Source organism: Tinamus guttatus, unplaced genomic scaffold, assembly GCF_059628265.1.
Source record: "Tinamus guttatus ecotype Peru unplaced genomic scaffold, ASM5962826v1 Tinamus_guttatus_pri_ptg000261l, whole genome shotgun sequence".
In the NCBI taxonomy this organism is placed as follows: Eukaryota; Metazoa; Chordata; class Aves; order Tinamiformes; family Tinamidae; genus Tinamus; species Tinamus guttatus.
In genome coordinates this window covers 1,201,620-1,227,659 of record NW_028288795.1, presented here as the reverse complement: position 1 = coordinate 1,227,659, position 26,040 = coordinate 1,201,620, and the positions used below count along the sequence as shown (strand labels likewise).

The 26,040-nt window shown below is 40.3% G+C and overlaps 3 protein-coding genes across 4 annotated transcripts in view; 2 read left to right on the top strand and 1 right to left on the bottom strand.

Annotated features, from left to right (window-relative positions):
• Window positions 1-223: 223 nt before the first annotated feature.
• CUNH19orf44 (chromosome unknown C19orf44 homolog) lies at window positions 224-4,043 on the bottom strand. Its single transcript, XM_088527166.1, has 7 exons — window positions 3,372-4,043; window positions 2,771-3,128; window positions 2,421-2,497; window positions 1,723-2,185; window positions 1,196-1,291; window positions 902-1,068; window positions 224-406 (listed from the first exon to the last, which is right to left on the bottom strand). The coding sequence occupies exons 1-7, from the start codon at window positions 4,041-4,043 to the stop codon at window positions 320-322; spliced, it is 1,920 nt and encodes a 639-aa protein (XP_088383292.1). The 3' UTR covers window positions 224-319.
• A 355-nt stretch (window positions 4,044-4,398) lies between these two features.
• Window positions 4,399-7,069, top strand: CALR3 (calreticulin 3). The gene is made up of 9 exons (XM_010220080.2): window positions 4,399-4,531; window positions 4,665-4,766; window positions 4,885-5,088; window positions 5,295-5,389; window positions 5,501-5,710; window positions 5,849-5,962; window positions 6,043-6,186; window positions 6,686-6,778; window positions 6,902-7,069. Exons 1-9 carry the CDS (start codon window positions 4,399-4,401, stop codon window positions 7,067-7,069), a joined length of 1,263 nt encoding a protein of 420 aa, XP_010218382.2.
• Window positions 7,070-8,259: 1,190 nt separating this feature from the next.
• The window catches only part of EPS15L1 (epidermal growth factor receptor pathway substrate 15 like 1), a 33,910-nt gene continuing 16,129 nt past the window's right edge, over window positions 8,260-26,040 (top strand). Inside the window, exons 1-23 of one of the 2 annotated variants that reach the window (XM_088527120.1) lie at window positions 8,260-8,314; window positions 12,431-12,476; window positions 12,691-12,776; window positions 13,042-13,089; window positions 13,457-13,552; window positions 14,000-14,062; window positions 14,963-15,088; window positions 15,815-15,874; window positions 16,217-16,453; window positions 16,855-17,012; window positions 17,455-17,611; window positions 18,056-18,118; window positions 18,841-18,926; window positions 19,341-19,413; window positions 19,863-20,024; window positions 20,704-20,901; window positions 21,229-21,393; window positions 22,596-22,722; window positions 22,837-22,887; window positions 23,295-23,431; window positions 23,806-23,866; window positions 24,211-24,293; window positions 25,444-25,576. In XM_088527120.1, the coding sequence (XP_088383246.1) occupies window positions 8,285-8,314; window positions 12,431-12,476; window positions 12,691-12,776; window positions 13,042-13,089; window positions 13,457-13,552; window positions 14,000-14,062; window positions 14,963-15,088; window positions 15,815-15,874; window positions 16,217-16,453; window positions 16,855-17,012; window positions 17,455-17,611; window positions 18,056-18,118; window positions 18,841-18,926; window positions 19,341-19,413; window positions 19,863-20,024; window positions 20,704-20,901; window positions 21,229-21,393; window positions 22,596-22,722; window positions 22,837-22,887; window positions 23,295-23,431; window positions 23,806-23,866; window positions 24,211-24,293; window positions 25,444-25,576 (2,446 nt within the window). In that variant the 5' untranslated portion in view covers window positions 8,260-8,284. The remainder of the gene's footprint in view (window positions 8,315-12,430; window positions 12,477-12,690; window positions 12,777-13,041; window positions 13,090-13,456; window positions 13,553-13,999; window positions 14,063-14,962; window positions 15,089-15,814; window positions 15,875-16,216; window positions 16,454-16,854; window positions 17,013-17,454; window positions 17,612-18,055; window positions 18,119-18,840; window positions 18,927-19,340; window positions 19,414-19,862; window positions 20,025-20,703; window positions 20,902-21,228; window positions 21,394-22,595; window positions 22,723-22,836; window positions 22,888-23,294; window positions 23,432-23,805; window positions 23,867-24,210; window positions 24,294-25,443; window positions 25,577-26,040) is intronic. The other variant, XM_088527121.1, reaches the window with a different exon arrangement.

The following is a 26,040-nucleotide window of genomic DNA, read 5'->3' as shown; positions in this document are numbered from 1 at the left end:
TACAAGTTTACATTTTTACCATGATAAACATGTAAACCAGGATGACTTGCCCAGCTCCTTTAGGGAAATGTTTTCTTGGTCTGTTTATTGCTGAACAGTGACTTAATTTGTGGGAAGTCTCTTGGCTATCTCTGTATGGTGCACATTAGTTAAAATTTACATGTAAGAAAATAAATTAAGGATAGAAAAATACAGAACAATTACTATACATGCTTACAGTACATTTTTACATGTTTTTATCTGTACAGTTTGAAAGGGCTTCTTGTTGCACCTGGAGGTTTGTAAATGTAAATTCTAGTTAACATTTACAAAGCAAGAGTCAAAGCAGTTTCTGCTCCTGCCCTTTCTCAAGTTCTTGGAGTGCTTGCTCAAGTGTTAAAGGTGGGGATTTGTGATTCTTGATGTACTGCAAGAAAGCAAAGTTAATTAATGCAAATCTATTGTGTAGATAAATATTCTGTAGTATTCTGTAGTATTTAGTAAATAACGTAGATTAATTTTCTGCAGCATTAATAGTAAGTAATTTTCACTATTTGGTAAATAATACATCTTTATATGGAGACACGTGCACTTTTACATCCTAGCAACAGAAAATGATACTGTTATACCAGTGTTACAGCGTTAGGAAGATCCTTGCTCATTTGTGAACTGCTAGATGGTACCTCAGAAAAAGCAAATTTGAGCATACAGTGAATCCAGCTCAGTCTTGAGCACAAGCAATATAGCATCTTCTCTGGAGCAATTTAATAATAAATTTAATAAATATCTTCAATAGGCAATTTAATAATATTAATTTATTTAATATTAATTCTCTAAGAAAATAATGTTTGCAGCAACTCTTGGAGTGTTTGGAAAGCAACAGATGCTCATGCAAGGCTACTTTCAAGTCTAGCATAAATACCTCTTTAGCTTCTTGCAGGGTGTGATAGTGGAACTGCTCCCTCTCCAAGGAAGCCACGAGGGATCCGTGAAGCTGGTGGATGTTCTCTATGAACTGCTGAGTCAGCAGCAAGTGCTGTTTTAACATATCATTTAAAACAAGAACTGATGGGCTGTACGCTGTCAGGGCTGCAAGGAAGGCAAAGCATGCACATGAGTGATAAAACAGAAGCCAGGCCCTAAGTTTTAAACAATCTGAGCATGAGTTAAATGCATGAAAGTTTAATAGAATATTAAGAAATGGGTTTTTCAGTACCTTCTACTGTATCCATGCTGATGACGTGACTGGCAATAGGTACTGGATCGACGTAGCTGTTCCCTACAGGTGGGCCAAGCACTGCAGAATTGCTTGCTGTATAGAGAATAAAATTAGAATTGCTGTGTTTGGAGGTGAAGAGGGCTCAGATGACCAGAAGTGTTTTGGGGGATTCCTGTAGAAAAGCAGTAGAGCCCCAAATAGGGACCTGGCAGCTGGCTGATGCTGAAATTGTGCTGTGGTCTCCACGTTTTTTTTTTTGAGAGGCATCATTCAACACTAAGCAGAATGGAAATAAGGGTTCTAGGCCATTCTTTTCAAGCACACCTAATTTCCTTTTGTCTTGAGTACAGTGGGAAGTGACTCTTCCTTTTAAAAGAAAGAGGGTAGCACAAGAGTTACCCCTCAGAAGTATCTAAAGGTCTTGTCTGCGTCTTGCCAATTAGACCACAGCACTCTCCAAAAACTAGCTACAATGCAAGAACACCTCTGCAGGGGAAGATCACCTTGATATAACACGGACTTACTTTGTGGCCAGTAATAGGTAAACGGAGAATCAAGGGTCTGAACTGCAGTTTCCCTGACGGTCGCTCTGGGTGCCTGGTCGCGCCGCTCTCTGGGCAGCGAAGGTGACGATGCTGACGAGGGGTCTTTTCCAGACCGTGTGCGCCTGTCCGAGTGTTCCTCGGAGATCTCGGATGCAAATTCACTGTCTGTTACAGACGAGGTCTTTTCAAAGTCTTCAGAATATTCTGAATTAACAGTTCTGTCATTATCATTTTGTCTGTGTCTAGGGAAGCCTGCAGAAACTTCACTTAAATGCTCAGAGATTTCAGTTTCAGTCACATTTTTTTCAACATCCCCTTCAGCTGCATCATTCATACCAGCTATTGCACTTGTCATGTTAATGGAGGTTGGATCATTTTTCACATGGAAAGCAACTTTTGGGGGATCCCTGTTTGACTTCTGGATATTTTGAAAGCCTGTCCCCTGTAAAATGAAAGAATTTTTTGAGAAATGGAAAAGAAACATTAGAAGAAACAACTATAAACTTGAATATGCCTCCATTATTCTTGATCTGTGCTGTAGTATAGCTACTGCTTTATTAGGAAATAAAAATGCTGCTTTAGTGTGTTCTATGAATACAACAGTTATTTTAGAATATCCACTGCACACCAAGCAAACGCAGAAAGGAAATATGAGCTATGAGGGAATTTCTACTTACTTTCTGTTTTAATTCTGGTGTCTCTTTGGGGATATCTGATGCCAAGTCATCGAGGCTCAGTATATTCACTCTGAAGTCTGCAATTGAATGACAAGTTGTCACCTAGACATCACAGCACAGAAGATACCATACACCATACAAAGGGAACAAAAAAACAACCCAAAAGATCAGTACTACATTCCCAGCTTCAACCTAGTGCAGTATACTAAAAAGCAAGAGTCAACCTCTCTTTAATCTTAGCAACAGCTCTTGCAAAGTGTCCAGCTTTGCCTGTAGCTGGACCCATTAACCAAGTTCAAGAGAATCCTTTCACTGCGGGTGTTTAAGATATTTACAGAATTAAGAGTTACCATTTGAGCTTTCGCTAGCTGAATCTTCTGCCTCCGCTGCGTCTGAAAATAACTCGTCTAATGACTTGATTTCAGTTCTGTCACTTCCAAGTGATACGTGGCTCCGCTTGACGTCGCCTGTTCCGGGCAGAACACTCCTTACAACATTGTCCTCCATGGAAGGAGCCAGTGATTGAGATCTCACATTATGTAATACTGACAGGCTTCTGTTGGTTGGTGAAGGTGTTAGTGAATTAACGTCAAGAAAAATGCTTTTCTCCAAGTCTTTGCTGTGAAATGAAGGTGCTTTAGATGTCTTTGACAAGGACGTTTCTTTCTGAGATGCAAGAGCCATTCTTGACGAAACTGTAGTCTCAGTCTTTCAAAGAGCATGAAAAGGAAATTAATGTGTTATTTGCGTATGTAGATCACTAAAAGCAAAGACAAGTTACAAAGGGTAAACCCTAATAAATTAAAAATGTAAGCTGAAGCCAACCCACTAACATCTACAAATGGACAATTAAAAATTAGTTTCTGGCACTATCTATATGAAAAGTGACTTACTAGTTTAAGACTATTCCATAAAAGTGTAAATAAAAATATACAATCCAGGTCCATTTACCTTTCCCTGTTTAGAATAATTTACAGGCACCCTCCTATTCTGATTTCTACTGGAAAACTGCCAAGAGCTCTTCATCAGCTCTTTCGTTTCCTCTTCATCACTATCCAGACCAAGCTGCTGTTTAACTGCACCATCACTGGGGGGGTTTCGGGTATTTCCAGCTTCCTTAGGACGTGCATCCCCGAAGGCCCCGTTTCCACGGGCACAATTCTTCCGATACCTGCCGCCCCCTGCACTGTGCTCGCGGCTGGAAGCAGAGGAGACGGCCTCATCTGAGGGGTTCTGGCCCCAGCCGCTGTTTCGCGAGTCCAGCTGCTTTTTTCGGCCCATGATCCTGCTTTCCAGCTGCGCCACCTTCTTCAGCGCGGAGCTCGAGCGCGCGCGGGAGACGCTACCCAGGGCGGGCTGTGCGCGGTGCCCGGCGCTTCCCGGCGGCTGCTTCCACCCGCCTGCCGGGGCGCTCTCGCCGCCCGCCTTGAGAAACCGGCGCGGCGGCGGCTTCCCAGCTGCCTCCAGCTCCGAGTCATCCGCAGACAGGTCGCTCAAGGAGCGGAGGAGGCCGCCGCGCCCGACGGCGGAGGTTCTAGCTCGGAGAGCATCGCCGGGCCCCTGCGGGAGGAGGGTGCGAGGCGAGGGCGCTCCCGCCCCGCGCGCCCGAGTGAGCGCGGCCATGGCGGCCCGCGCCACACGGCTCCCCTCGGGCCCCCGGCGCGGCAGCCGCGCCGTATCCCGGAGACCGCCACTCCCCAACATCCCGCCCGCTCATTGGCTCCGCACAACCCGCCCGCTGCGAGCCGGCCTGTCCTTGGGCGCAACCGACCAATCGCAAGGCGGCGCGTCATCGCGCCGACTACAAATCCCAGCGTGCTCCCCGGAGCGCGGCCACGTGGCGGTTTGCTCCTCCCCTTTTGGGCGCTCGGCCAATCGAATCCCGCCTCACCAACCGTGTGAGCACGCGGGCCAATCGGCGCGGGGCGCGGGCAGGGTGGGGCCGCGAAGGCGCGAGCGGCCGTTGGTGTCTGAGGCGATGGCAGCTGCGCCGCGAAGGGGCTGCGGGGCCGCCCGGGCTTGTGAAGCTCTGCAGCTGCTCCTGCTCCTCGGGGCTGCGCTCGGGCCTGCCGGGGCCGCGGTGTATTTCCAGGAGCAGTTTCTGGACGGAGGTTGTGGGTGTGAGGAAAAGGGCGGCGGGGCTGCAGCTGGTGCTGGGTGTTAAAGGGTGATGGTTTATCCCGCCTGCGGGCCAGCGCTGACCAAACTCTTGTGTTCCCTTGTGGCAACGGCTTTGCGGGACAGCCAACTGGCACAAGAGGTGGATGAATTCTGAGCACAAGCCAGACCTAGGGAAGTTTAAACTCACAGCTGGGAAGTTTTATGGAGATCCAGTGCGAGATAAAGGTCTGTGGACTGTGGGAGCTTTGGGAGCAACTTGAGGTTTCCCCTGCCTGGCAATGAAAACGTTTCTCTTGCGAATGGAGAGAATTTAAGTCTTCCTTTGCAACTAATATCTTTACAGGTCTGCAGACTACTGAAAATTCTAAGTTTTATGCTATCTCCTCAAGATTTAAACCATTTAGTAACAAAGGGAAGACTCTGGTCATTCAGTACACTGTGAAACATGAGCAGAAGATAGACTGTGGTGGGGGATACGTTAAAATTTTTTCCTCAAACTTGGATCAGAAGAACCTCAGTGCAGACTCACAATATTACATCATGTTTGGTGAGTTCAGTTACTTCTGCCTCATTAAAATACAACCATCGTTTTATGGCTGCATTCTGCATACTACATATGTAGCTTTCCATTTGAGAAAGTCATAAATATGCATCTCAAAATGAAAATTTGTCCAGTAGTATTAGAAGGAAGAAAGTAAGTAATGTCTCTTTGTAGAAAGAAGTTAAGATACAAAGCATGTAATCTCTTTGTAGGGCCAGATATTTGTGGATCTGAGACAAAGAAAGTCCATGTTATTTTAAATTACAAGAATAAACCGCATCCAATCAAAAAACTAATAAGATGCAAGGTAAATGTAAATCCATTGTAGACTGGTATTATAGCTCTTATGAACAGCCTTGCATCAGAATTATGTATTTCAAGAACCTTGAACATTTTACTTCCTTTCTTTAAAACCCAGGTGGATGGATATACACATTTGTACACTTTGATTATAAAGCCAGATCAGACTTACAAAGTAAAAATTGATAATGAAATGGTTGCGTCAGGCAATCTAGAAGATGATTTAGATTTTTTGCAACCAAGGAAAATAAATGATCCAAGAGTGAAGAAACCCCTTGATTGGGATGATCGAGTCCAAATTGATGATCCAGATGATGTCAAACCTGCGGTAACTTATTTTCTTGCATCTCCTCTTACTCTTTATTACTGGGTTACTTCATTGTTGCTAAATTCACGTTCGGTGCCACAGTTCAAGAATAGCTTAACTGTGCTCTTCGTTTTGCTTTCTTACTCCCCCTTTTTTCAGGACTGGGATGAACCTGAATACATTATGGACACTAGTGCTCAAAAACCTGAAGACTGGGATGATTCTGTGAATGGAGAATGGCATTGTCCTATGGTCAAGAATCCTCTATACAGAGTATAAATAATTTTAATTATGGGTGGCCTTTAAAGTAACTGTTTTTTGCCTGATTGTGTTCAAAACGTGGTTTATCGTAGGGTGAATGGAAACCAAGGCAGATTGATAATCCAAATTATAGAGGAGTTTGGCCCCATCCACAGATTGACAATCCAAATTATTCGCCAGACTTCAGTATCTACAGCTATGAAAATATTAGCATCATTGGACTAGATATCTGGCAGGTCAGTCGCCTTTTTGCAAGCAATAGCAAACGAAGAACTTTTCATTGAGTAGACAACAGGCTGTTTACCCATTGCATATAGATAATATCTGTTGTTTTGGGATCTTAGCTGGTGACCTATGCTTTTTCATTTGCTGTTATTTAAATGCACTTGAAGTGTTTAACTGGGTCTCAAGCTGTTGATGGCTGCAAAAATGACAAGGAGACAACTGTCCTCTGGATGGGCCTTGGATCTTTTCCTCCAGTACCTCAAGCTTCCTTAATAGTCAGTGATCAGACTTCTGACTTCTTAGAGTGGTACAGTGCCTTAACTTCTTTAGATTTTTTGCAAATACTTCTCAAAAATAAAGTATTTCTCAGCAAATGTGCAACTGAAGGGTTCTTGATGTGATTAATATATATTAATATAATACAAATATGTGAAAGATTAGATTAAAACCGCTGAAATGCCTCTGTTTTCTTGTTTTGATTTTTTTATTTTGACTCCCCCTTTCTCAAAGGTGAGAGCTGGAACCATTTTTGACAACTTTCTGATAACCGATGATGAAGAATATGCAGAAGACTTTGGAGATGAAACTTGGGGCGAAACAAAGGTAACGTGTGAAATGGATGTGTCCGTTTTCGTTCTTTATTACCAGATTTAAAAAACTCGCCATCCAATTTTATCAAGGTTATATTTTTATATTGGAGTTGCACCAATATGATCTTAATATTAGGGTCCTGAAAAGGAAATGAGCATAAGGCAGAGTGAGGAAGAGCAGCAGAGAGACAGGACCACAGAAGAAAAATACTTCCAGGAAAATATTAAGAAAAAAAAAGAGAGAGAGAAAGAGCATAGAAGAGAGAGATCAGTGAGGAAAGCTATGAAGAAAGAAGAGCTTTAATGCTGTTCACAGGCATTTTTCACTTTGAAATCTATATTATAAAGATTTTGATGTTTTGTTAATGACTGGTTGAAATCTACACTGATAAAACTGTATTAACACAGGATATAAATAAAAGTAGGGATTTCATGAACAATTTCATTTGTTCAATAAAATTACCATAAGGTAGTGTTAAATTCTCTGTAGTAAAGGCTTTTTTTTTTTATTAAATATACTTCAACAATGTTAAGATATATTAAGAGCACGTATAGTAACACACTAGGCTTTCTCAACAGTCTTACACTTCCGTAGTTTGGTTATCAAATATCAACTTCGTTCTCATTTTTCTTGAGGAAATATAAAAACAAGTTTTTAAATTTCTAAATGATTCAGCATGTCAAATATGTTGCGAAACACCCTTCGCACACCTCCACCTAAGGTAGCGAGGAGCTCGGCTAAGCCTCTCTAGCGACTGGCCTGCACTTGTCAGAGTTTCAAGGATTCCTGCAGTCCTGGATCTTCCGCAAACCCCAGCAGCTGCTCTCGGCTTCCTGCTGCTGCTTATCGGCCGAGGGAACCTTCTTGCTGTCAGGATGTCCCCAGTGATATGGGTCTATGTACGCATGAGTCTGTGCTTACACATGTAAGTGCATTCAGTTTTTCCCTTCAGAAATCTAATGAATACAGATCGTGCCTGGAAGCTGTCTTATTTTTTTCAATAGACAGATAAGTGGGGGGGGGGGGGGGGAGCTTTCTGGAGGGGAAAAGGGGGGTGTTAAAACCATGAACAAGATGTCTATTCTCATCTGACCTCGTACCTCAGTCTTGTTCTGGCATTTTATTCCATTTCCTCTATGCTTTTTTTTTTTTCCCCTCCCCTCTTGCGCGGTTCTAGGCTCGCTCTTTCTCAACAGAAACAACGCTATAAATTTAACAGAAACCGAAGGCCGTTGCTGTAACCTTTACCTCACAGCTCCCCCCAGCCAGGCCGAGAAGCGCTTTGCGGAGCGGGAGCAGCGCCGCCTCCGCTGCCGCGAACAGGGCCCCGGCCGCGGCTACCCGCACCGGGGGCGGCGGCCGCCGCTCTCCGCCTCGCGGGGCCGCTCCGCGTCCCGGGGTACGGAGGGAGCCGCGGCCGGGGCCCCTCGGGGCGGGCCGGGCCCCGCGGCGCCAGGCGCGGCCTCCCGCCGCCGCCGCTCGCCCCGCCCCGCCGCTGCCCGAATCAGTGGGAGGAAGATGGCGGCGCTCATCCCCCTCAGCCAGCAGGTAACCGGCCCGCGCCCGCCGCCGCCCCGCGGGGAGCCCGCGCGGGCCGCGCCCGGCCCCGAGCACCGGCCGCGGCGCTGAGGCGGAGCGGGGGGCAGAGCGGGGCCTTCCCGCCGCGGATCCCCTCCTCGCGGGCCGCCGCGGAGCCGGGGCGCAGGCCCTGCCTCTGCCCGAGGCCGGGGGCGGGCGGCGGGGAGCGGCGCCGGGGCCGGCTGCGCTGCGGGGCGCGGGGCTGGGCCCTGGGGACCCCTCTCCGCCTGGGGCCGACTCCCCGCTCGCGTGCGGGGGCTCGAGCCGCCCTGGGCTGCCGGGCGGGGGCTGCGAGGGCTCGGCTGGAGGGAAAGGAGGGTCCGGGGGGCGCCGCCACCGGGACGTGGGCGCTGGTCACCCGCAGGGCTCAGCTCGAGGCTCTCCTGGCGCTTCCAGCGTTTTCCCTAATTTCCCTCCCCGGTAAATGAACGCCAGGCGTCGTGCTCGCTGCTTGCCCTCCTCCGTAGCGCTGCGGGGCTGTCCAATTTACTGGTTTCTTATAGGAAATATAAACTAGCGCCTCGAAGCTGAACGGGCCCCCCTGCTGTTGCTAGGCTGGCCAGGAGCTCAAAACAACGGTTGATTAAACCAAGTCATTTCAATGTATTCCTTTCCTTTTAGCAATAGATTTTTTTTTCATTCATAACACCCTGAAAAGTTACTTTTCTTTGGAATTGTGTCATGCTTGGGTAATACACTATTGGCTGTCTCTTACCAGAGCGCTGCCTTTTGCCTTTTCAGTAGCAGTAAGTTTTTTGGTTGGACACATTCATTTATCTAAACCGGTACTAGAAACATCTCAAAACATCCACCGATATCAAATATTTCCAAGCTAAGTACTGTGGTGCAAAGTATATACGTAAAATAAACTTTGGACTTGAAGGGCTTTATTGTTGAGGAACTCCTGCAAAATCTGCATGCGGTCTCGCACGAGACCGGTAAAAGTGAATCCCACGTGATAGGTCTCAAACTTTTGGAACTGGAAATAACACTTCTGTGTTACGCAAATTTGAATTGATATTTGAGAAACTGTGACACCAGTCATATTTTCTCTTATATAACGCAGTACGTATCTTGAGGGGAAGAAAAAGGCATTTTCCTATTGTTATATCAACTATTTTGACATGTTTTCCAACTAGTTCGCTGGAAGTACTGTAGTTTTCCAGAGAAATATTTTCTTCCTCTATTGAATTGTTAGGGGTGACCTAAGTCAAGTCAGGGCTGTAAGCAGAATTTCATTGGAAATGAACAAGCTTCCTTTTTTAATAGCCTCAAGTTCATATTTACTACAAAGTTATCTTCTTGTTATGAGAGCGCCTTTTTTTTTTTTTTTTAACCAATACCAAGGATTCCTTGGTATTAAAAGGAACAAGAAAGGTTGAATATACTATAATGTTGAAAGATGTTCATTCAGAGCATATAATAAAGAAATATTCATATCAATATATTAACACCTATGAAAAATATACTTAATTCAAGCATGTGAAGGTAATTAATCATATTTGTTCTTAATAAATGTATTTTTATGTTCTTCCTGTTTTATAAAGTTTTGTTTTTACACATGGGAATTGAGATGTCCAAGTCACAATATGCAAAATATTTAATAGATTTCAGCTCTCTCTGTTGAAGCTTGCCAGGCATAAGAGCGAGCATGTAAAATCAGTCCTTGGTGTTAAAGAGCAGTGTTGATTTACCGTTGATAAGGTGATCAAATATGCAAAAAACAAAGTTATCAGTAGTCTTTCCATTGTGCCAGGTGTGTTCAACCTACACCCTGTGGAGGATATGGAGAGTTATGCTAGAGATATTTGGACAGCGTCACTGCTTTTGTTGCTCAGGAGGATTCAGCAAGGAGCATGAAGGTCAAGTGAATGTTTGTGGGACAGCAGTGACCTTCCTCTGGCTGTCATCTCGTGGGACACCTTGGTTCTTCTCTTGCAGTAGTTGTTCACATCCGTGTTCTGATGTGTCAAAAGTGCCCAAAGGACAATTGTGAAACATGAGGACAGCAAGGCAAATGTCAAAATAATTAATCCAGTCCAAAGTGTTGTATGAAACCGAGCTGACCACAAGAACCAGCTTTATTAATTGCCCTGGAGACCAGAACTAGTAGTAGTGGTAGTTACCTGGTAGTCATGTAGCTGCACGCGGTGAAGGGTAAGTGGGCAGCTTTGTTATTTTTATCACTTGAGCCCGTGCTGTCTGGTCTGCTTCATCGCGGATGCAGTCAGGTGGGTAAATCAGTCAGAGAGGCTTCAACTTTGCTGAGCTCTGCAGGGAGCGTGCGGTGCTGGAGACGTTGCTCTCCAAGCACACTTGGGCTGCTCTAAAGGAAGCTTTTAAGCACGATGCTCTGGATTTTTGCCACCTTTGTCAGGTAAATCGCCTCTATGTCATGGCTGACAATATCAGATGAGAAGAGTGTGTGCTGATGGGATGAGCTCATTCATCACTGCTGCTGGAGTGGTTTGCTCTGTGTCTTGGTGTGAATGCAGCCTGTGCAGGCTCTAGGATACTGGCCAAATTAATGAGAGGAGCTTGAAGTTGGTCTTTGGCTAGCTTCTCTGAGCATTCAGAGAAATGAGAGCTATATGGTTGGGTGATAGTTGGCTAAAACGTGTTCTTTTGAGGTAGATTTTATTCAGAGTTGGATAGCCTATGTCCTTCCTCCTCCTCCTGTTTGTTTTTTTTGAATTATGTGCTTCCTACTTTGGACAGGAACGTAGTGCTTATCTGTGAGGATCTCCTACAAGCCAGTGAGATGATGAGTCAGGTTTAAGACACGGTCATGGCTTCTTCTGAACTTCTCTCCAACTTCTAGAAAAGTGATGAGTTCACTGATTTTGGAGAATTCAGTGACTTATTTTTTTGGTGGGTAAAAGTAGAATACATCCAGGCCGCTCTCTGAAAATGCATGACCTTTTTAGCCAAGGTCTTTTAGCCAGTTGGTCTTGGAAGGGCTCAGCGTTCACTTGCTTTTGAGTAACAGGGGATAATTATTTTGAATAGCTTCTCAAATTGTGGCATGTTGATTGGAAACTTCCCAGAAGCATGTAAAATTAAGTGTCCTGCTCTGCATCAGCCTTCATTTTCTCTCATCAGATCTCCAACTCCATTCCTTTCTCAGGAAAGTTCTGTTCCTTGTGTTCTTGAGGTCTTTTTGTAAGGGGTTGGTTTATGTGAGGGAGTGTTTGGATTGTTTTGTTTTTGCTGGTGGTGTTGAGGCTGGAGAACAGATTGAAGATAACGACCTTCGCATAGCTGGAATTTGTGTGACAGTCACGGGAGGCAGCTGAGGCGACGGATTTGGGGACTTTGGGCTCTTTTGGTGTCTTGGTTTCCATTTGCTCAGAATGTCAGGAAGAAGGAAGGGGACCCTCATGGATCAGAGCGCCCAAAGCACAGTGCCTGCCTTTGACCGTGCTGCTTTTATATAAGGATGAAACCAAACTGAAATTCAATAAATTGCCAGTGACTTGTGACATCTGCTAATTAATTCATTCTGGTTTTTGTTTGCTTGTTTGTTTTTAATAATCTGCTGTAGCCTAAGATACTAGTTGTGAAAACATGCACAAATGCAGACAGATTTTTATGCCAGGGAGCTCTATGTGTGTGTATGTAACTGCTGAAAATATTCCATAAGTATATATACAAGGCAGGGTGTAGTCAAGTCAGTGTTATTGTGAAAACTTTACCTTTAATATCAGTAGTATCTAAATTGGGATGTGATAGTGCTTGGTAAGTAATTCGGAGCCGGTCTGCAAAACCTTATTGTTGGATAGTGTTGTTAGTTAGAAGTGTAAATAGGATTTCTAATGCTGATGAACAAGAACTTTTAAGAGGTGGTAGTCCACTTCCAGAATTTTGGAGGAGTTGATATTTTACATGCTTAGATTTCACCCATTTAGTGTGGAACCAAGCACAATGATATTTAGTTTTTTTTTTTTTTTATTATTATTATTATTTTGATGGAGTTTAACAAAGTTTGACCTGAAAAGTTGGTTCCATATAGTATGTGCTGCTTTGGCCTTCCTTAAATGACTGCCATTCATTCCTAGCTTGCTCATAATCTCTCTTCTTTTTTAGCTTCCTACTGGGAATCCATTATATGAAACTTATTACAAACAGGTAGGTTTTTAAAAGAATTTTAAAAAAATAAAGTATAACTTCCACTTCCCCAAGATTTCCTCTTTCCTTTCTTCCAACTTCTGTAAATTCTCCCTGCAGGGTGGTAGTCACCCACTTGCATATCTCCTTGACCTATAGGCAAGACACGTTTCACTTCCTATTTGTGCTTTTGTGGCAGACATGCTTCAGCTGAAGGTGAATTCCTCTCTTTCAGGTAGATCCAGCATACACAGGGAGAGTTGGAGCAAGCGAAGCTGCGCTTTTTCTTAAAAAATCTGGTCTCTCTGATATTGTCCTTGGAAAAGTAGGTTGAAGGAATTTTATAATGTTTTGCAGTCATTGTACGTATACTTGCACGAGTCCATCTAGGGGCTTAGTTTTATGTTTGAGTGGAAAGTCACAGATGGTTCCTGAAATTTAATACTTATTCACATAATTATACGATAGGAATTTTAAAATCATATTTCATAACTTGAGGACTGCAATGAACGGTTCAAGTCATAAATTATAAATTGCTGTGAGTTTAGTTATTTTAAAACTTCAATAGCTTTTATTTTGTATCTCTACAGATATGGGATTTGGCTGACCCGGAAGGTAAAGGGTACTTGGATAAACAGGTAAATAAAATGTGCGTGTAGACTTGTTACGTTACCTTCGACAGATTAGTCTTGATTCAAGAAAACTTTATCTGTATTGTGTATCCATTTTACATACAGAATAAGAATATTTGGGTTTTTTTCCCCAAGTAGATATGTCTAGTAATCCAATAAAATTTAGTTAACGTTATTCAGTGAGGCTACTGGAGAAGTTTGTTGGTTGTCATTTTCTGTCCCTTGTTTGTTTTTTAAATAATCAGGATCTGTGATTTACATACATCAATAGTCATTGAGATTTAAACAAATAGGAAGATTTTTGTGTTGGTTTGTTTTTTAAAGGATTAAGAATGGTTGTTTATTCTAACAGAATGCATTGTGTTGTTTGTAGGGTTTCTATGTCGCATTGCGCCTTGTAGCATGTGCACAGAATGGCCATGATGTTAACCTGAGCAATCTGAGCTTGACTGTGCCACCTCCTAAGTTTGTAAGTAGCATATACCTAAATATACGTATTTATTATTTGAGAACTAGGACTTCATTAATGATTACATCATAAATGTCCTGGTTCTGAGACTTTAGGCTGCTTTCAAACATCTCCTTAGGCAGCTGCACTTAAGGCTGCTGTGGTGCTGTTTTTCCTAGCAATGTGTTTCAGCCCCTTCCCAGGCTGGTTTGAGTGTAACTATGCTAAGAACTAATTTCTGTGCAAAGGAAAAGTAATTATTTTGAGGCTGGATCAACAAGAATGTAATAAAGGGCAGGACTGCAGCTTTGCCAACAGAAGCTGCTCCTAGCAGCTTAGCTCATCTCTTGGTTGGGTGGTTAGGTAACCAATACACACTGTACAGTCTGAGTTCTGTAACAGTACAAATTAATATGACTTTTTTTTTTTTTAATTTGGGTACATATTAAACTTTGTCTTTAATTTTAGCATGACACTAGCAGTCCCTTACTGATGACACCCCCTGCAACAGAGACTCACTGGGCTGTTAGGGTAAGTGTATAAGATAACACATTCCATTCTTTCTTGAAAAGTAAATATTTTCCTTGTCTGTAATTTTCCCATTGAGAGAGTTTTGTATCAACTGTATTTCTCATTTCAAAAGTCCTTCCTTTCCAATAGCAGATTTGCGCACAATAGAGAGTATTGAGCTGTAGTTTTATACTTAAATAAGTGTTAAATAAGCCTCTGGCAACCCCCAGTGTAATGTTTTTTAGATACAATGGATTTTAATCTTCTGCCTGGATTTCTTCCAGAGTCTTAATAGTAGGCACTTTCATGTTTGTATAAAGGAACCCCACTGAGAACAGTGAAGCATTTCACTAAATCCATCTCAAAGTATTAATTTACAGATTGAGTTCATAATACTTTCTAATTAGTATTCAGTGGTATATATCATTGGAATAGAGTAACGTTGTATTATTTGTATTTTGGTAATTTTCTAATGCAAACATTTTCCTGAAAGGTAGAAATTTAATAATAAAAAAGCACTTATAATTACTTTTAGCTTGTGTGTTGCGATATAAGGTGGGAAGGAAAGTGTCTAGAAAGAATAAAGTTTGGTTTTACTCTACAGAGTTTGTCAGAATTGGTTAAAATTTGGTTACCAGGGTTTTAATTGGAGTGCTTTGCCCTTTTGGAACGCTGCAGAAACACAGATATGGCATAGTACCTTCTCTTAGCTGTAATAATTTCAACCTTGAAACTAAGGTCCTAAATCTAGTTCCGTGTTTTTTACATTTAAATACCACATAATGCTACTTGCAAGAAAGCTTGGAAATTCAGAATGAGTATGTATGAGTACTGACCAGACTTACTTTCTTGCAAGATCTCATTTTCAACACTCACACAGGCACACTTTTTTACTTATTCAGGCTATTTCTTACCAACTAGGTGGAAGAAAAAGCAAAGTTTGATGGTATTTTTGAAAGCCTTTTGCCAGTAAATGGTTTACTTTCAGGAGACAAAGTAAAACCAGTACTGATGAATTCAAAGCTACCTCTTGATATCCTAGGAAGGGTAAGTATGCTGTTTGGATTTGTCTGCTCTCTATTTAAACTGCTCTTAGTTGCAATGTTAAATATTTAAGTGTAGCTTATCAACATAGATCAGGTTTTGGCTGAGATTTTACATGAAGTGCATGCCATAAAGTAAGAACATTAAGTAGGCTCTGAAGTCATCCACTTAGAAATAACAATAATAATGGTAATTTGGGCCCTAGAGTAGATTAGCTTTATTATCTTTCTCTTCATTTTAAGAGCTGGAAATTTTGTTTTCATCTGCTTAAAGGAAAGAAATGCCTCCCTTCAGCCATTGTATCTTAGAGTGCCCTAGCTTTTGCATCCCTCTAAGTCTCTTGTAAGTTCTATTGACTGTACTTGAAAATGATGCAACTAAAGGTGATAGATGCTTCGATTCCCTTCTGCAGAACTTCAAAAGATACTTCTGAATGTTTTTAGTCATCTTAATGAGTCCTCAATTGCCGTATGGAGAAATGAGAAACCTGCATCCAGAATCTGTTTAAAACCAGTGTTTCCACAAAATACTTGGTTTATGTTGCGAGAAAACTCTAATCTAGTCTGTCTCATAAGAAAATGTATAACTCGGTCTAACATAACTAATAAGATGATCACAAAAATCTCTTTTGAGTCTTTGGGGATTGTTAGCATACCTAATATGATGATGATCAGTGATATGAAGTGTAACTTATTTTCTAAATCACTGTGTTTTTCATAATTGCTCTAGGTCTGGGATCTCAGTGATATTGACAAAGATGGTCACCTGGACAAAGATGAATTTGCTGTGGTAAGTTCCTTTAAATTCTCAATTCACAGAATATGTGCTAGAGCAAGTGACTCAAAATTGTCTCTCAAGGGCTTTGCAACCTTATCTGCCAGCCTGCTGTTCTAACCTAGATCATTCACATGCAGCTATAAATCAGTCTTTTTCAAAATCATCTACTAAATCTTATCTGTGTCATGAAGTTTAAACACTTTGAAATTTCTTGAAAAGCCCCCTCTCCTCTGGCTTACATCTCCAGTCTTACCATGTTCGTTTTATGAACATGGGAATGACTGATGTTGGACAATCTTGTTGCTTTTTGTTTGATTCTTTAAGATGTTATAGCTGACCTCTTTGCTTTTGCAGGCAATGCATTTGGTTTATAGAGCTCTGGAGAAAGAGCCAGTTCCTTCCATATTACCCCCTTCTCTCATACCACCTTCCAAAAGAAAGAAGACCCCTGTATTTCCTGGTGCAGTTCCTGTTCTCCCTGCAAGTCCTCCACCAAAAGATAGCCTACGTTCTACCCCCTCTCATGGTAGTGTGAACAGTCTGAATAGCACAGGGAGTTTGTCTCCCAAGCACAGCATCAAACAAGCACAGGTACAGATCTTGTTTGCTGATGGTTGTTTTCAATATACCAGTAAACTGCGGGGGGGAAAAAAAGGCAGATTTTTGTTGTCTTCATCTAAGTGCTTTTAAAAAATGTGTGTTGTTGGGGAATTTGGATGGAGGGGATGGGGATTGTAAGATTTGGAAGAACTAAAGGTTAGAAGGTGAATTTCAGTCCTAAGGACTGTGAGGTAGAAAAGCTTTCTGGGAATTTTTGCTGCTCACAGTCTAAAAATCTTAACCATTAATGGGAAAAGGGGAAGTACCTCTTAACTGATTGATTTACTTGTACAAGATGTTCAGCATCTTCAGCTCTGAAGAGTGTTGTAGGCACTGTGTTGATAAAGATTGTTTATGTTCTTTTGACTGAAATATAAAACGTTGTTTTACAGCCATCTGTGAACTGGGTAGTACCACTGTCTGACAAAGTGCGATACGATGATATTTTCTTAAAAACAGACATGGACATGGATGGCTTTGTGAGTGGCCAAGAAGTGAAGGATATATTTATGCACTCAGGTCTGTCCCAGAACCTCCTAGCACATATATGGTAAGAATTAAGTAGTAGCTGTATTTTTGCAGCCATCCAATATAGGAAATCAGATTATCCAGCCAGGATTTCAAAACTAATAATACAAAACAAGAAGTCTTTTTACTTGTCCTTTTGAAGTATTATTAGACACGCTGACTATACGGGAAAAACTCCTCCTCTTTTAGTGCAGGGAGGAGTAAATTCTCACCTTGCTTTCCTGGGAGAGGAATGTAGGTCAGTCTGAGAACGATGATTGTTTTCTTGCAGTTCCAATGTTATAAATACTTTTCCAGAGAGTAATGCTGCTTTATTCAGCCAAATATGTCTAATAAAATATTGTGCTATTATAGAACTCTAACACGAACTCTTAGGCCAAAACAATATGATGTGTACTTTTATTTCAGACTGTGATAAATATTCAGTCTTTGACTGTTTATAAGTGTCAATCTCTTTTTACCAGGGCTTTGGCAGACACAAGGCAGATGGGAAAGCTAAGCAAAGATCAGTTTGCACTAGCAATGTATCTCATTCAACAGAAGGTCAGTAAAGGGATTGATCCTCCACAAGTGTTGTCCCCAGATATGATCCCTCCCACAGAGAGGAACACTCCAATACAGGTAAGTCACTGAGTTTATATACTTTCAAACCTTTGAGTACTAGTTTTCATATTTGTATTTCATAATATGCTAAACCATTGCCACTTTTTTTCCTATCTACTCCTACAAAGTTTTTTTTTCAATATTTCAGAATACACATATTTTTAAAACACCCAACACAGTAGATAGGAATATACTTTTAATACCCTATATTGTTTATAGGCCTGTCTAATCCTTTTCTTGAGCCCTGCTTTGTTCCTTTCCTCATAGTTTGTGTCAATGAATTTCTAAAATCCTCCCAGTATACTTCTACTGTGTGAATATACCCATCTTCTCTGTAAATTAAGTCTTTTTTTGTTTATTTTCACTTTCCTTAACCACAAAGCTTTTGAGCCTTTACATAGATTGTTGTTGTTGCTCTTGCTCGGGTCCTCTTAAGCTTTTTCCTATATCCTTTTTCTGTAGACTCTCTCAGGTTACTTGACCCCTGTAGGAACAGAAATTTCAGCACTAACAGAAATGCGTCGTGTGAGTAATTGTAATGTCTTAAAGAATGCAGTTTTGTCTGTATATTCTACTTATATATGTGAAATAGTGAGCTGTGTTATCCTGGCTATTTCAGTAGCACATTTTAACTCACTTCATTGGGTTGCCTTTTTTTTAATATTGGATAAAGCCAAGCTTCCTGTGGTTGTCAGGATAATCTCAAAGTGACTTTAATGACAATATCTTTGCCTAAAAGGCAAAGGAGGAGAGCCTTTGTGTCTTCCCTATCCTACATCTGAATCACTGTGAAAATGACTTAAACTGCAGCTCTGAAGGAACCAAGCATAACTGCAGAAATTGGCCTTTTTTAATTTGGGGCAGAGCTCAGGATGACTAAAATGACATTTTGATTTAAATTGAATTCCCTGGAAGTTTTGCTATTGACTTTAACAGGGTTGGGGTTTTTGGTTTTGAATTTTTGTTCTGTTGTTGTCTGAAGTTTACTGTTTGCCTTTGTGCATGTCTTTTATCTGCTGTATGCTCAGCTATTTCATCAGTTAAATGGGAAAAGGGAAAATTTCCACATCGCACGGGGAGAATCCTGCGGCATGTGGGCTGGTTTTGGGGTGATATTTTGATGTCTCCCCTAGAATTATTCAAAAGCATAAAATGTGGGTCATGTCCCACCTTTATCCTCAGCCTTTTCAAAGGAAGATCTTCTGTTGCCACTGGGCATTTTAATAGACTATTTCATTCTTTAACAGGATAGCTCAAGTTCTGTTGGATCAGGAGAATTCACAGGGGTGAAGGAACTTGATGATATTAGTCAAGAAATTGCACAGCTGCAGAGGTAAATGTTGTGGACTATTAACAAAGAATGTTAAGGGTGGAAGAATCATTTCAGTATGTAATATTGCTGTGCCTGTTTCTTGTGTTTCTTTATAACTTATGGGTGCTATGTTGTCTTTAGATTCATAGGCTTTAACTAGCTGAAACTGATGAGAAGTCTCCCCTTGATACTCTGCAATTAGTACCCACTTTTGTAAAGCTGCCCTGGTGCCCACCAGGTCATTTCAGAAGACTGCTTGTGGAACAGATAATATTTGTCAAAATAAAGGATACAGACATCTACTCTACTCAATGGGCTAGCATTTCTGACTGTGTTGTGCTTCCAAAATAATTGCGTGTGTATATATATATTGTTGTTGTTGTTGATGTGTGGTATTTAACCATTTAATCAAAGTTTACATTTGCTTCCTTACAGAGAAAAATATTCCCTAGAGCAGGATATTAGAGAAAAGGAAGAATCAATCAGGCAGAAGACCAATGAAGTTCAGGTAAAAGTGCTATTTATCATTTTTAGTATATATTTCAATCTAAAATACTTTTGCAGAGGATTAAGTACTCTTTCTTCTAAATGCTCTTTTTCCTGTATTGGATTTTGCCTTAATTTACACAAAGGTGTTGATTTTCCTCTTCTCCATCAGAGATATTTTCTTCTGAGACTGGCAGCTATGAGTAGATAACGATATATGAACAGTTTGTAACTTTTTTTCATTAGTGCTTGACTTAAATTGTGTAATTTGGGAAATCATTGTTCAAAGGATATTGGTTTTGATCATTACCTTGCCTTACAAAAGTTCCCTCTGGGGAGAAAAAAAAAAAGGCGTTTGTATGCATGAAATAGTCTGTATGACATAGCGAAACTGTTGGAGTTTTCAACCTGTTCTTTGTGGCTTGTAAGGGCAACAGCTAAATCTAATGCAAAGCATGGAATTTTCCTCAGGAACTGCAGAACGATTTAGATAGGGAGACAAGTAACTTGCAGGAGCTGGAGGCTCAGAAACAAGATGCCCAGGACCGCCTGGATGAAATGGACCAGCAGAAAGCCAAGCTGAAAGATATGCTGAGTGACGTGAGGCAGAAGTGCCAGGAAGAAACACAGGTGGTGAGTGTACGTTAATTCTGGAGATTCTCAGAAGTAATACATTTTTTTTTCTGAAGAAGATTCTATTTGTTTCATAAACAAGATGGTTTAATGTATTTATTTTTACCTTGAATAGCAATTTCCAGAGGTCCCAGAAGAGATTTTGCTAATCCAAGTACTTTTCATAATGGTCATAGACTGAAAGGGGGCTGTTGAACCAGAAGGTTCCAGACGTTCCTTCATAGTAACATTTTATTTTCTGGTAGAAATTCAATGTTAAAGGTCACGTGAGAGAGTGAATAAGTAAGGTCTTATGTAATTAGGTAAATTTAACTCTTTATCAGAGTTAAAATCAGCATTATGGTCCTAGCAAATGTTTGGCTGGAAAAGGAGGCAAATTCCAAAAGTTGCAAGGTAACCACTGAAGAAGCTCTTTTTAATTACCTTGATCATCAGTGTGGTATTTCTGTTATTTAGAATATTAATAACTTATTGTTTTTATTTTACCTGCTTTTACCAAGCAAATGTTACGTAATAAGAAAGATATAGTTCTTCAGATGAAGTTCTTTTTATCTTCCTTAGATGTTGAAAGCTTGCTTTACAGCTTTATTATTTATGATAGTTTCATATAATATTAGAAATTATTTTTATTTCAAATTTCACTCTGGTTTTGGCATCGTCTTATAATTTTTTGTTTCAGATTTCCTCACTAAAAATGCAGATTCAATCTCAGGAATCAGATTTAAAATCACAAGAAGATGATCTTAACAGAGCAAAAGCAGAGCTCAATCGCCTCCAGCAAGAAGAGACTCAGCTAGAGCAGAGCATCCAGGCTGGAAAAGTGCAGCTTGAAACAATAATTAAATCTTTAAAATCAACACAGGAAGAAATAAATCAGGTACTCATTATAGCGTATACACTTCTTTGGGTCCTCTAAAAAGCTGAAGAAAGTGAACTAAAAAGATGACTTTGCAGGAAAGAAAAATATTGGTACTAAAATTAGCCTCCTTGACTTGTGCTCACTAAATTTATTGCCAGTTTGAGTCGGGAAAAATCTAGCTCTGGAAAAAAGCAACAGTCTTGCAACTGTGGTTAACCTCGGATGAAAAGATTCTCTATATATTGAATATGTGGAGTAACCAGTTCAGGAATAGCTGCGTGCTTCTGATTTGTGAGAATGACAGTTATTGAAAGAGTAACATACCGAATGTTTTTTTCTGCTTAGGCAAGAAGTAAACTTTCACAACTTCAAGAGAGCCAGCAAGAGGTCAATAAGAGTATAGAACAATACAATGAAGCCCTCAATGGGATTCACGGTGGTAGCCTGACAAATTTAGCAGACATAAATGAAGGCCTGGCACAGCCGGAAAGAAGCAATTATGGAGCTATGGTAAAAGTTTTACAATGTTATTTCATGTATTTTGCAATAGTTGGGTTTGTAACTAATCAGAAATTATTAAGATGCTTGTTTAGTGGCCATGAGCAAATGCCATGATCCCTGCAGTGTAACAGCCTCTGCTGCCAGGCCAGGCAAAGAGTTTAATTGTTGTGAAAAAGTGATTTTTAGGCTTTTGGTTAGGGTTTGTGCTACAAAGGATTTGTCTGGGTAACTTTTAGCAATACAGATATGTAAGCAAACTGTAATTATATAGGCAAAAGAAAGAGAGGTAATTAGTTGAGTGCAAACTAACAGTAACACTACTATTGAGATATGGTTTTAAATCTCACTTGAGTGCTTGGTTTTTGTACTTGCATGGCTAGCGTTATGTTAGGTTCCAGTGGAAATTTCCAGGATGTTTCTCTTGCATATGAAATCCAAGTATCACTTACTGGAAGAAAACTCCAGCGTATGTTTATAGTAAACTTTAAAGCTTTGTGTCCCTTTCCTGTTTCTTAATTCCTCCTTCCTCTTTTTTTAATCTCTGTTTTGAGAAACACTAATGAAAATTCTTGTATGCCCTATAAAGGGAGGACAGAAAGAAATCCTTTGTCTTCCTCAACCAGGAGGCAGTATCAGTAAGGTGGTTGGTATTAAATATTTTTTACATTAGAGTTGAAAGTAGAGTTTAATTTTAATGGGAGCTCAGTTGCAGAGGTGCTGCAGGTTGCTACAGTGGCAAGAGCCGATTTGAGGGGAAAGAAACTCAAAACAGATGAAAGACAGAAATACAACCAAATGAATGTGATAAAGTTCCATGGCTTTAGTTTGCCGCTTATGCACTCCAGCTTGTTTTGAAATTTGGCAAAGCTGTAGCTTGGTCTCCACTAACACCCTCTGTATCATCAAAGTGTTGGGAAAGTGCTGTGACCGAGCGTGCCACTCTTCCTGCCACACAGTGATATTGCCACATAGGGCTCTAGTGTGAAATCACTGCTTGGAGCTGAGCGTGCACAGATGAGCTGGCAAGAAACAATCTTGGTTATGACTTCTCAGTAGCAATTTCTTGTGCTTATAGTCTCTAAAAGTTTTTTAGGAAGACGTTTTTAAGATGGCTAAACTGGAACTAGGTAACATAGAATGTCTGCTGAATGGGTAATTGAGCGTTTTAATCGTGGCAAGTTGTCGTAGGGTTTCTCCTCTTTGTTTTTTAGGACGATCCATTTAAGAATAAAGCCTTGATGTTTACCAACAACACACAGGAACTCCATACAGATCCCTTTCAATCAGAAGATCCTTTCAAATCGGATCCATTTAAAGGAGCAGACCCTTTCAAAGGCAGTAAGTGACCAAGACCTTGAAGACCAGTTGTTCAGCAAATGATACTTTCACAAACTTTTATCATCTTGCTAAAATAGTGGATAAAACAAACAATTTTGTTTCTATTCTGCATAGGTGACCCCTTCCAGCATGATCCTTTTGCAGAACAGCCACCTGCTCCAGCAGGTAATAGCCCTCCTCATGACAGGATAGCTGAGATCCACAGTTTGTAGCCAAACACAAAGATCCATTTCAAGGTTTCTTTGGCTTCAGATTTTTAATTTGCATGAGGGAATTCAATATTCTGACTGTGTGTGCATTCAGAATCAGAATGTTCAGTGACACAAATCTGACTTTATTAGGTGAAGTCCATAGCCTTGTCACTTAATATAAGCATATACTTTTTGCAAGCTGGTTTAGAGAGGTATTTAGTAGTTTATCATGATTATTTATTTATTCAAGAGAAAATACTTCAGTGAGAATGAAGGCAGGCGTAGAAAGGCTCCTTGTGCACATTTGCTGTTGCTTTACTGAAGTATTATTTACCTTGATTTACTTACAAAGTATTATTTACCTTTTAATATTCCTTCTAGATCCATTTGGAGGTGATCCATTTAAGGAAAGTGATCCATTTCGTACTTCTGCCCCTGAGGATTTCTTCAAAAAACAGGGAAAGAGTGACCCGTTTACCTCAGATCCATTCACAAAACCCCCTGCTTTACCCTCAAAGGTCAGTAATTTTAAAATCTGCGCATAACAGAATTTCTACTGTTTGCACTTTCATTATTTGAAAGTTAAAATATATCACTAAGTAACTTTTTTCCTAACTGATGAAATGAAATTAATACTATTCTTGAAATTACATATATATTACTAAGGTGATTAGAATGGAACTGAAAAGTACTGCTAATGCTGTATATTCCCTATAAAAGATGCAGTTAGGTGGATTTTCCCCCCCTCTCCGTGTTGTCCCTTTCCACCTCCCCAAAGTTAGAGATTATTGGTCTTTCCAATTTGTCCTGGAGCAAGGGATTTTGATAGCTGTAAGAAGGCACGTGCATAATGCAGCAGCAGAATAACCAGATCTCTCTTCTTATTTTTCAGCCTGACCCTTTTGAAAGTAGTGATCCTTTTACATCTTCCAGTATTTCTTCAAAAGGCCCAGGTAAGAGGAATTAATTTTATGCTGAAGTGGGTATCTCTTATGAAAGAGGAATCAATTATCGAAATTCAAAATAAAGAGCAAGTATTGTAAACTGGTTGGAAAATATCCTCACTGTGATCTTACTGATTATGAAGAGTAAACCCCATATACTCCACTGTTTTTTTTTCCCCAAGCCAGAGGGTGGACAAACTATTGTTTTGCAGAGTTCTCTCTTAAATTGGCATGCCAAGGCAAAATACAGTTATTTTTCAGTCATCTACCCTATGTTACACTTTATTAGCAATAGGTGGTTCTTCATAATTCTTAGGTTTTATTTTAAATGTTTTTTTCCACACTTGTTTCAGATCCATTTGGAACACTAGACCCATTTGGAAGTGGTGCTTTCAGTAGCAGTGAGGAATTTGCAGACTTCAGTCAGATGTCAAAGGTAAAAGTTACAAGGAAAACAACTATTCAAAAATACTAACACTTTTTTTGAGAGTGTAATTTGACTACTTTTTCACGTTCTGTTTTTCTCAAGTCTAGCAGATCTTTAAGTTTTACTAAGTCTTAACAAAATCAGTAGATTCAGGAGGAGGATAATCAGTTTTCCATACACATTTTCAAATATCAGAGGAGCAAAGCAATTAACTTCTGGTTTTTATTTGTCATAAGCAAAAGTAGTTGTGTGAGATATTTCAGTATCCAGCTTTTCTCTAAGTTATAGAATCTGCTTCTTGGTACTATATCTTTAATGGTATCCTGACTTGTTCTTAAACCTTTCCCTGAGTACAGGGAACCACAGGAAAATGTTAACTATAAAATAGATTATAATACCACTTTACTTAATCAGTCTTCCTGCAATATTTTCTTTTTTTTCTTACTGTTGTCTAATTTTCTTCTCCACTAGATGGCAATAGTTTTTACCAATATTGGTATTTTTGCTTTGATTAGAAGTTTTAGCAAAAGCCTGACTTAGAGCTTGAGCTTTGGATTATTTCTGCATGGCTTATTCTTTTTTTTTTTTTTTTTTTTTTTTTTTTTTTTTTTTTGCCTTTTTTAAGCATTAGAACTCTTCACTCCTAAGAGCCAACTGAATGTGGAAAAGATGTTAAAAGATATATTTGGAATTTTCCATTGGCTTTTAGAAAAGGAAGACATGTAGGCATGTGTGATTTGGGGAGAGTTTAGAAAAAAAATCTGTCCATTGTGCAGTCTGTGATGTTTTCCGAATTGCTGATTTTGTTTCACAGTTCTGATTACCGTAGAATGAAGACTAAATTGTAGTATGACCGTTCATTGCCAAATAATAAAAAGTAGTATTTTACTTTTGTTTTTCTCATCAAGTTTTGTCTAGGAGTAGGAGCTCTAGAAGTGCTTATGTGATTTAAGAGCATAAATACTTCTGAATATTAGTGTGATTCCGGCACTTTTATTGCTGGGCGTTAGCCTGTCACATCACTACCATAATTCTGTAAATCTTTGTCCTCTTTTTCTTTTTTTTGAAGCTAATACTTTTGCTTGAGTTGCCTTGTAGCTTTCATGAAACCACAAATATTCTGCAGTGTGCTTATTTTTCTTCTTTTTTTCTCTTGTAGTCAGTAGCATCAGATCCCTTCACCTCCTCTTTTGGAGGAATGGGATTCTCGGATGACCCTTTCAAAAGTAAATCAGACACACCAGCATTACCACCGAAGAAAAACGTCCCTCCACGGCCTAAGCCACCCAGTGGTAAGGAGGTTTTTGGTTTTTAATAGCCACTTTCCCCAAGTTTGCTATATGTTCTTGGAAGTGAGAACAAGCTGTCAGTCTTCCATCACTTTGTATTTCAACAGTGGAAGAAAGCCTGAGATTATCAGTAAATAACATAAATTGCCAATAAAACAGACTGGAACTCTTCAGCCTGGGGAAAAAAAAGATTAAGGGCAGATGTGACAGATCTGTAAAAATCACTTGCAACAGGGAGAAATGGGGATCGTTTATTCTGTCCCTTCCAAGTAGGCATCAAGTGAAAATAGTAAATGGCAGCTTCAAAGTAAGCAAAAAAGGGTGCTTTTATACTGTGTGCTAAACTTAGTGGTTTTTTGACAGAAAATATGATAACTGACAAAAATTAAAATGGGCTTATAAAGAAATCTTAGGAGAGAAAGACATTAGGGGCTATCAAATGCCAGAGTACTCTTTCTGGTTCAGAA

Excerpts from the sequence above, each read along its gene's own strand:
- CALR3 (XM_010220080.2), top strand. The coding sequence starts at position 4,399 with ATGGCAGCTGCGCCGCGAAGGGGCTGCGGGGCCGCCCGGGCTTGTGAA. Across the intron at positions 4,767-4,884 it reads AGATCCAGTGCGAGATAAAG|GTCTGCAGACTACTGAAAAT; the intron begins GTCTGTGGACTG and ends ATATCTTTACAG. Across the intron at positions 5,390-5,500 it reads AAAAACTAATAAGATGCAAG|GTGGATGGATATACACATTT; the intron begins GTAAATGTAAAT and ends TTTAAAACCCAG.
- CUNH19orf44 (XM_088527166.1), bottom strand. The coding sequence starts at position 4,043 with ATGGCCGCGCTCACTCGGGCGCGCGGGGCGGGAGCGCCCTCGCCTCGC. Across the intron at positions 3,129-3,371 it reads ATTATTCTAAACAGGGAAAG|ACTGAGACTACAGTTTCGTC; the intron begins GTAAATGGACCT and ends GCTCTTTGAAAG. Across the intron at positions 2,186-2,420 it reads CACCAGAATTAAAACAGAAA|GGGACAGGCTTTCAAAATAT; the intron begins GTAAGTAGAAAT and ends TTCATTTTACAG.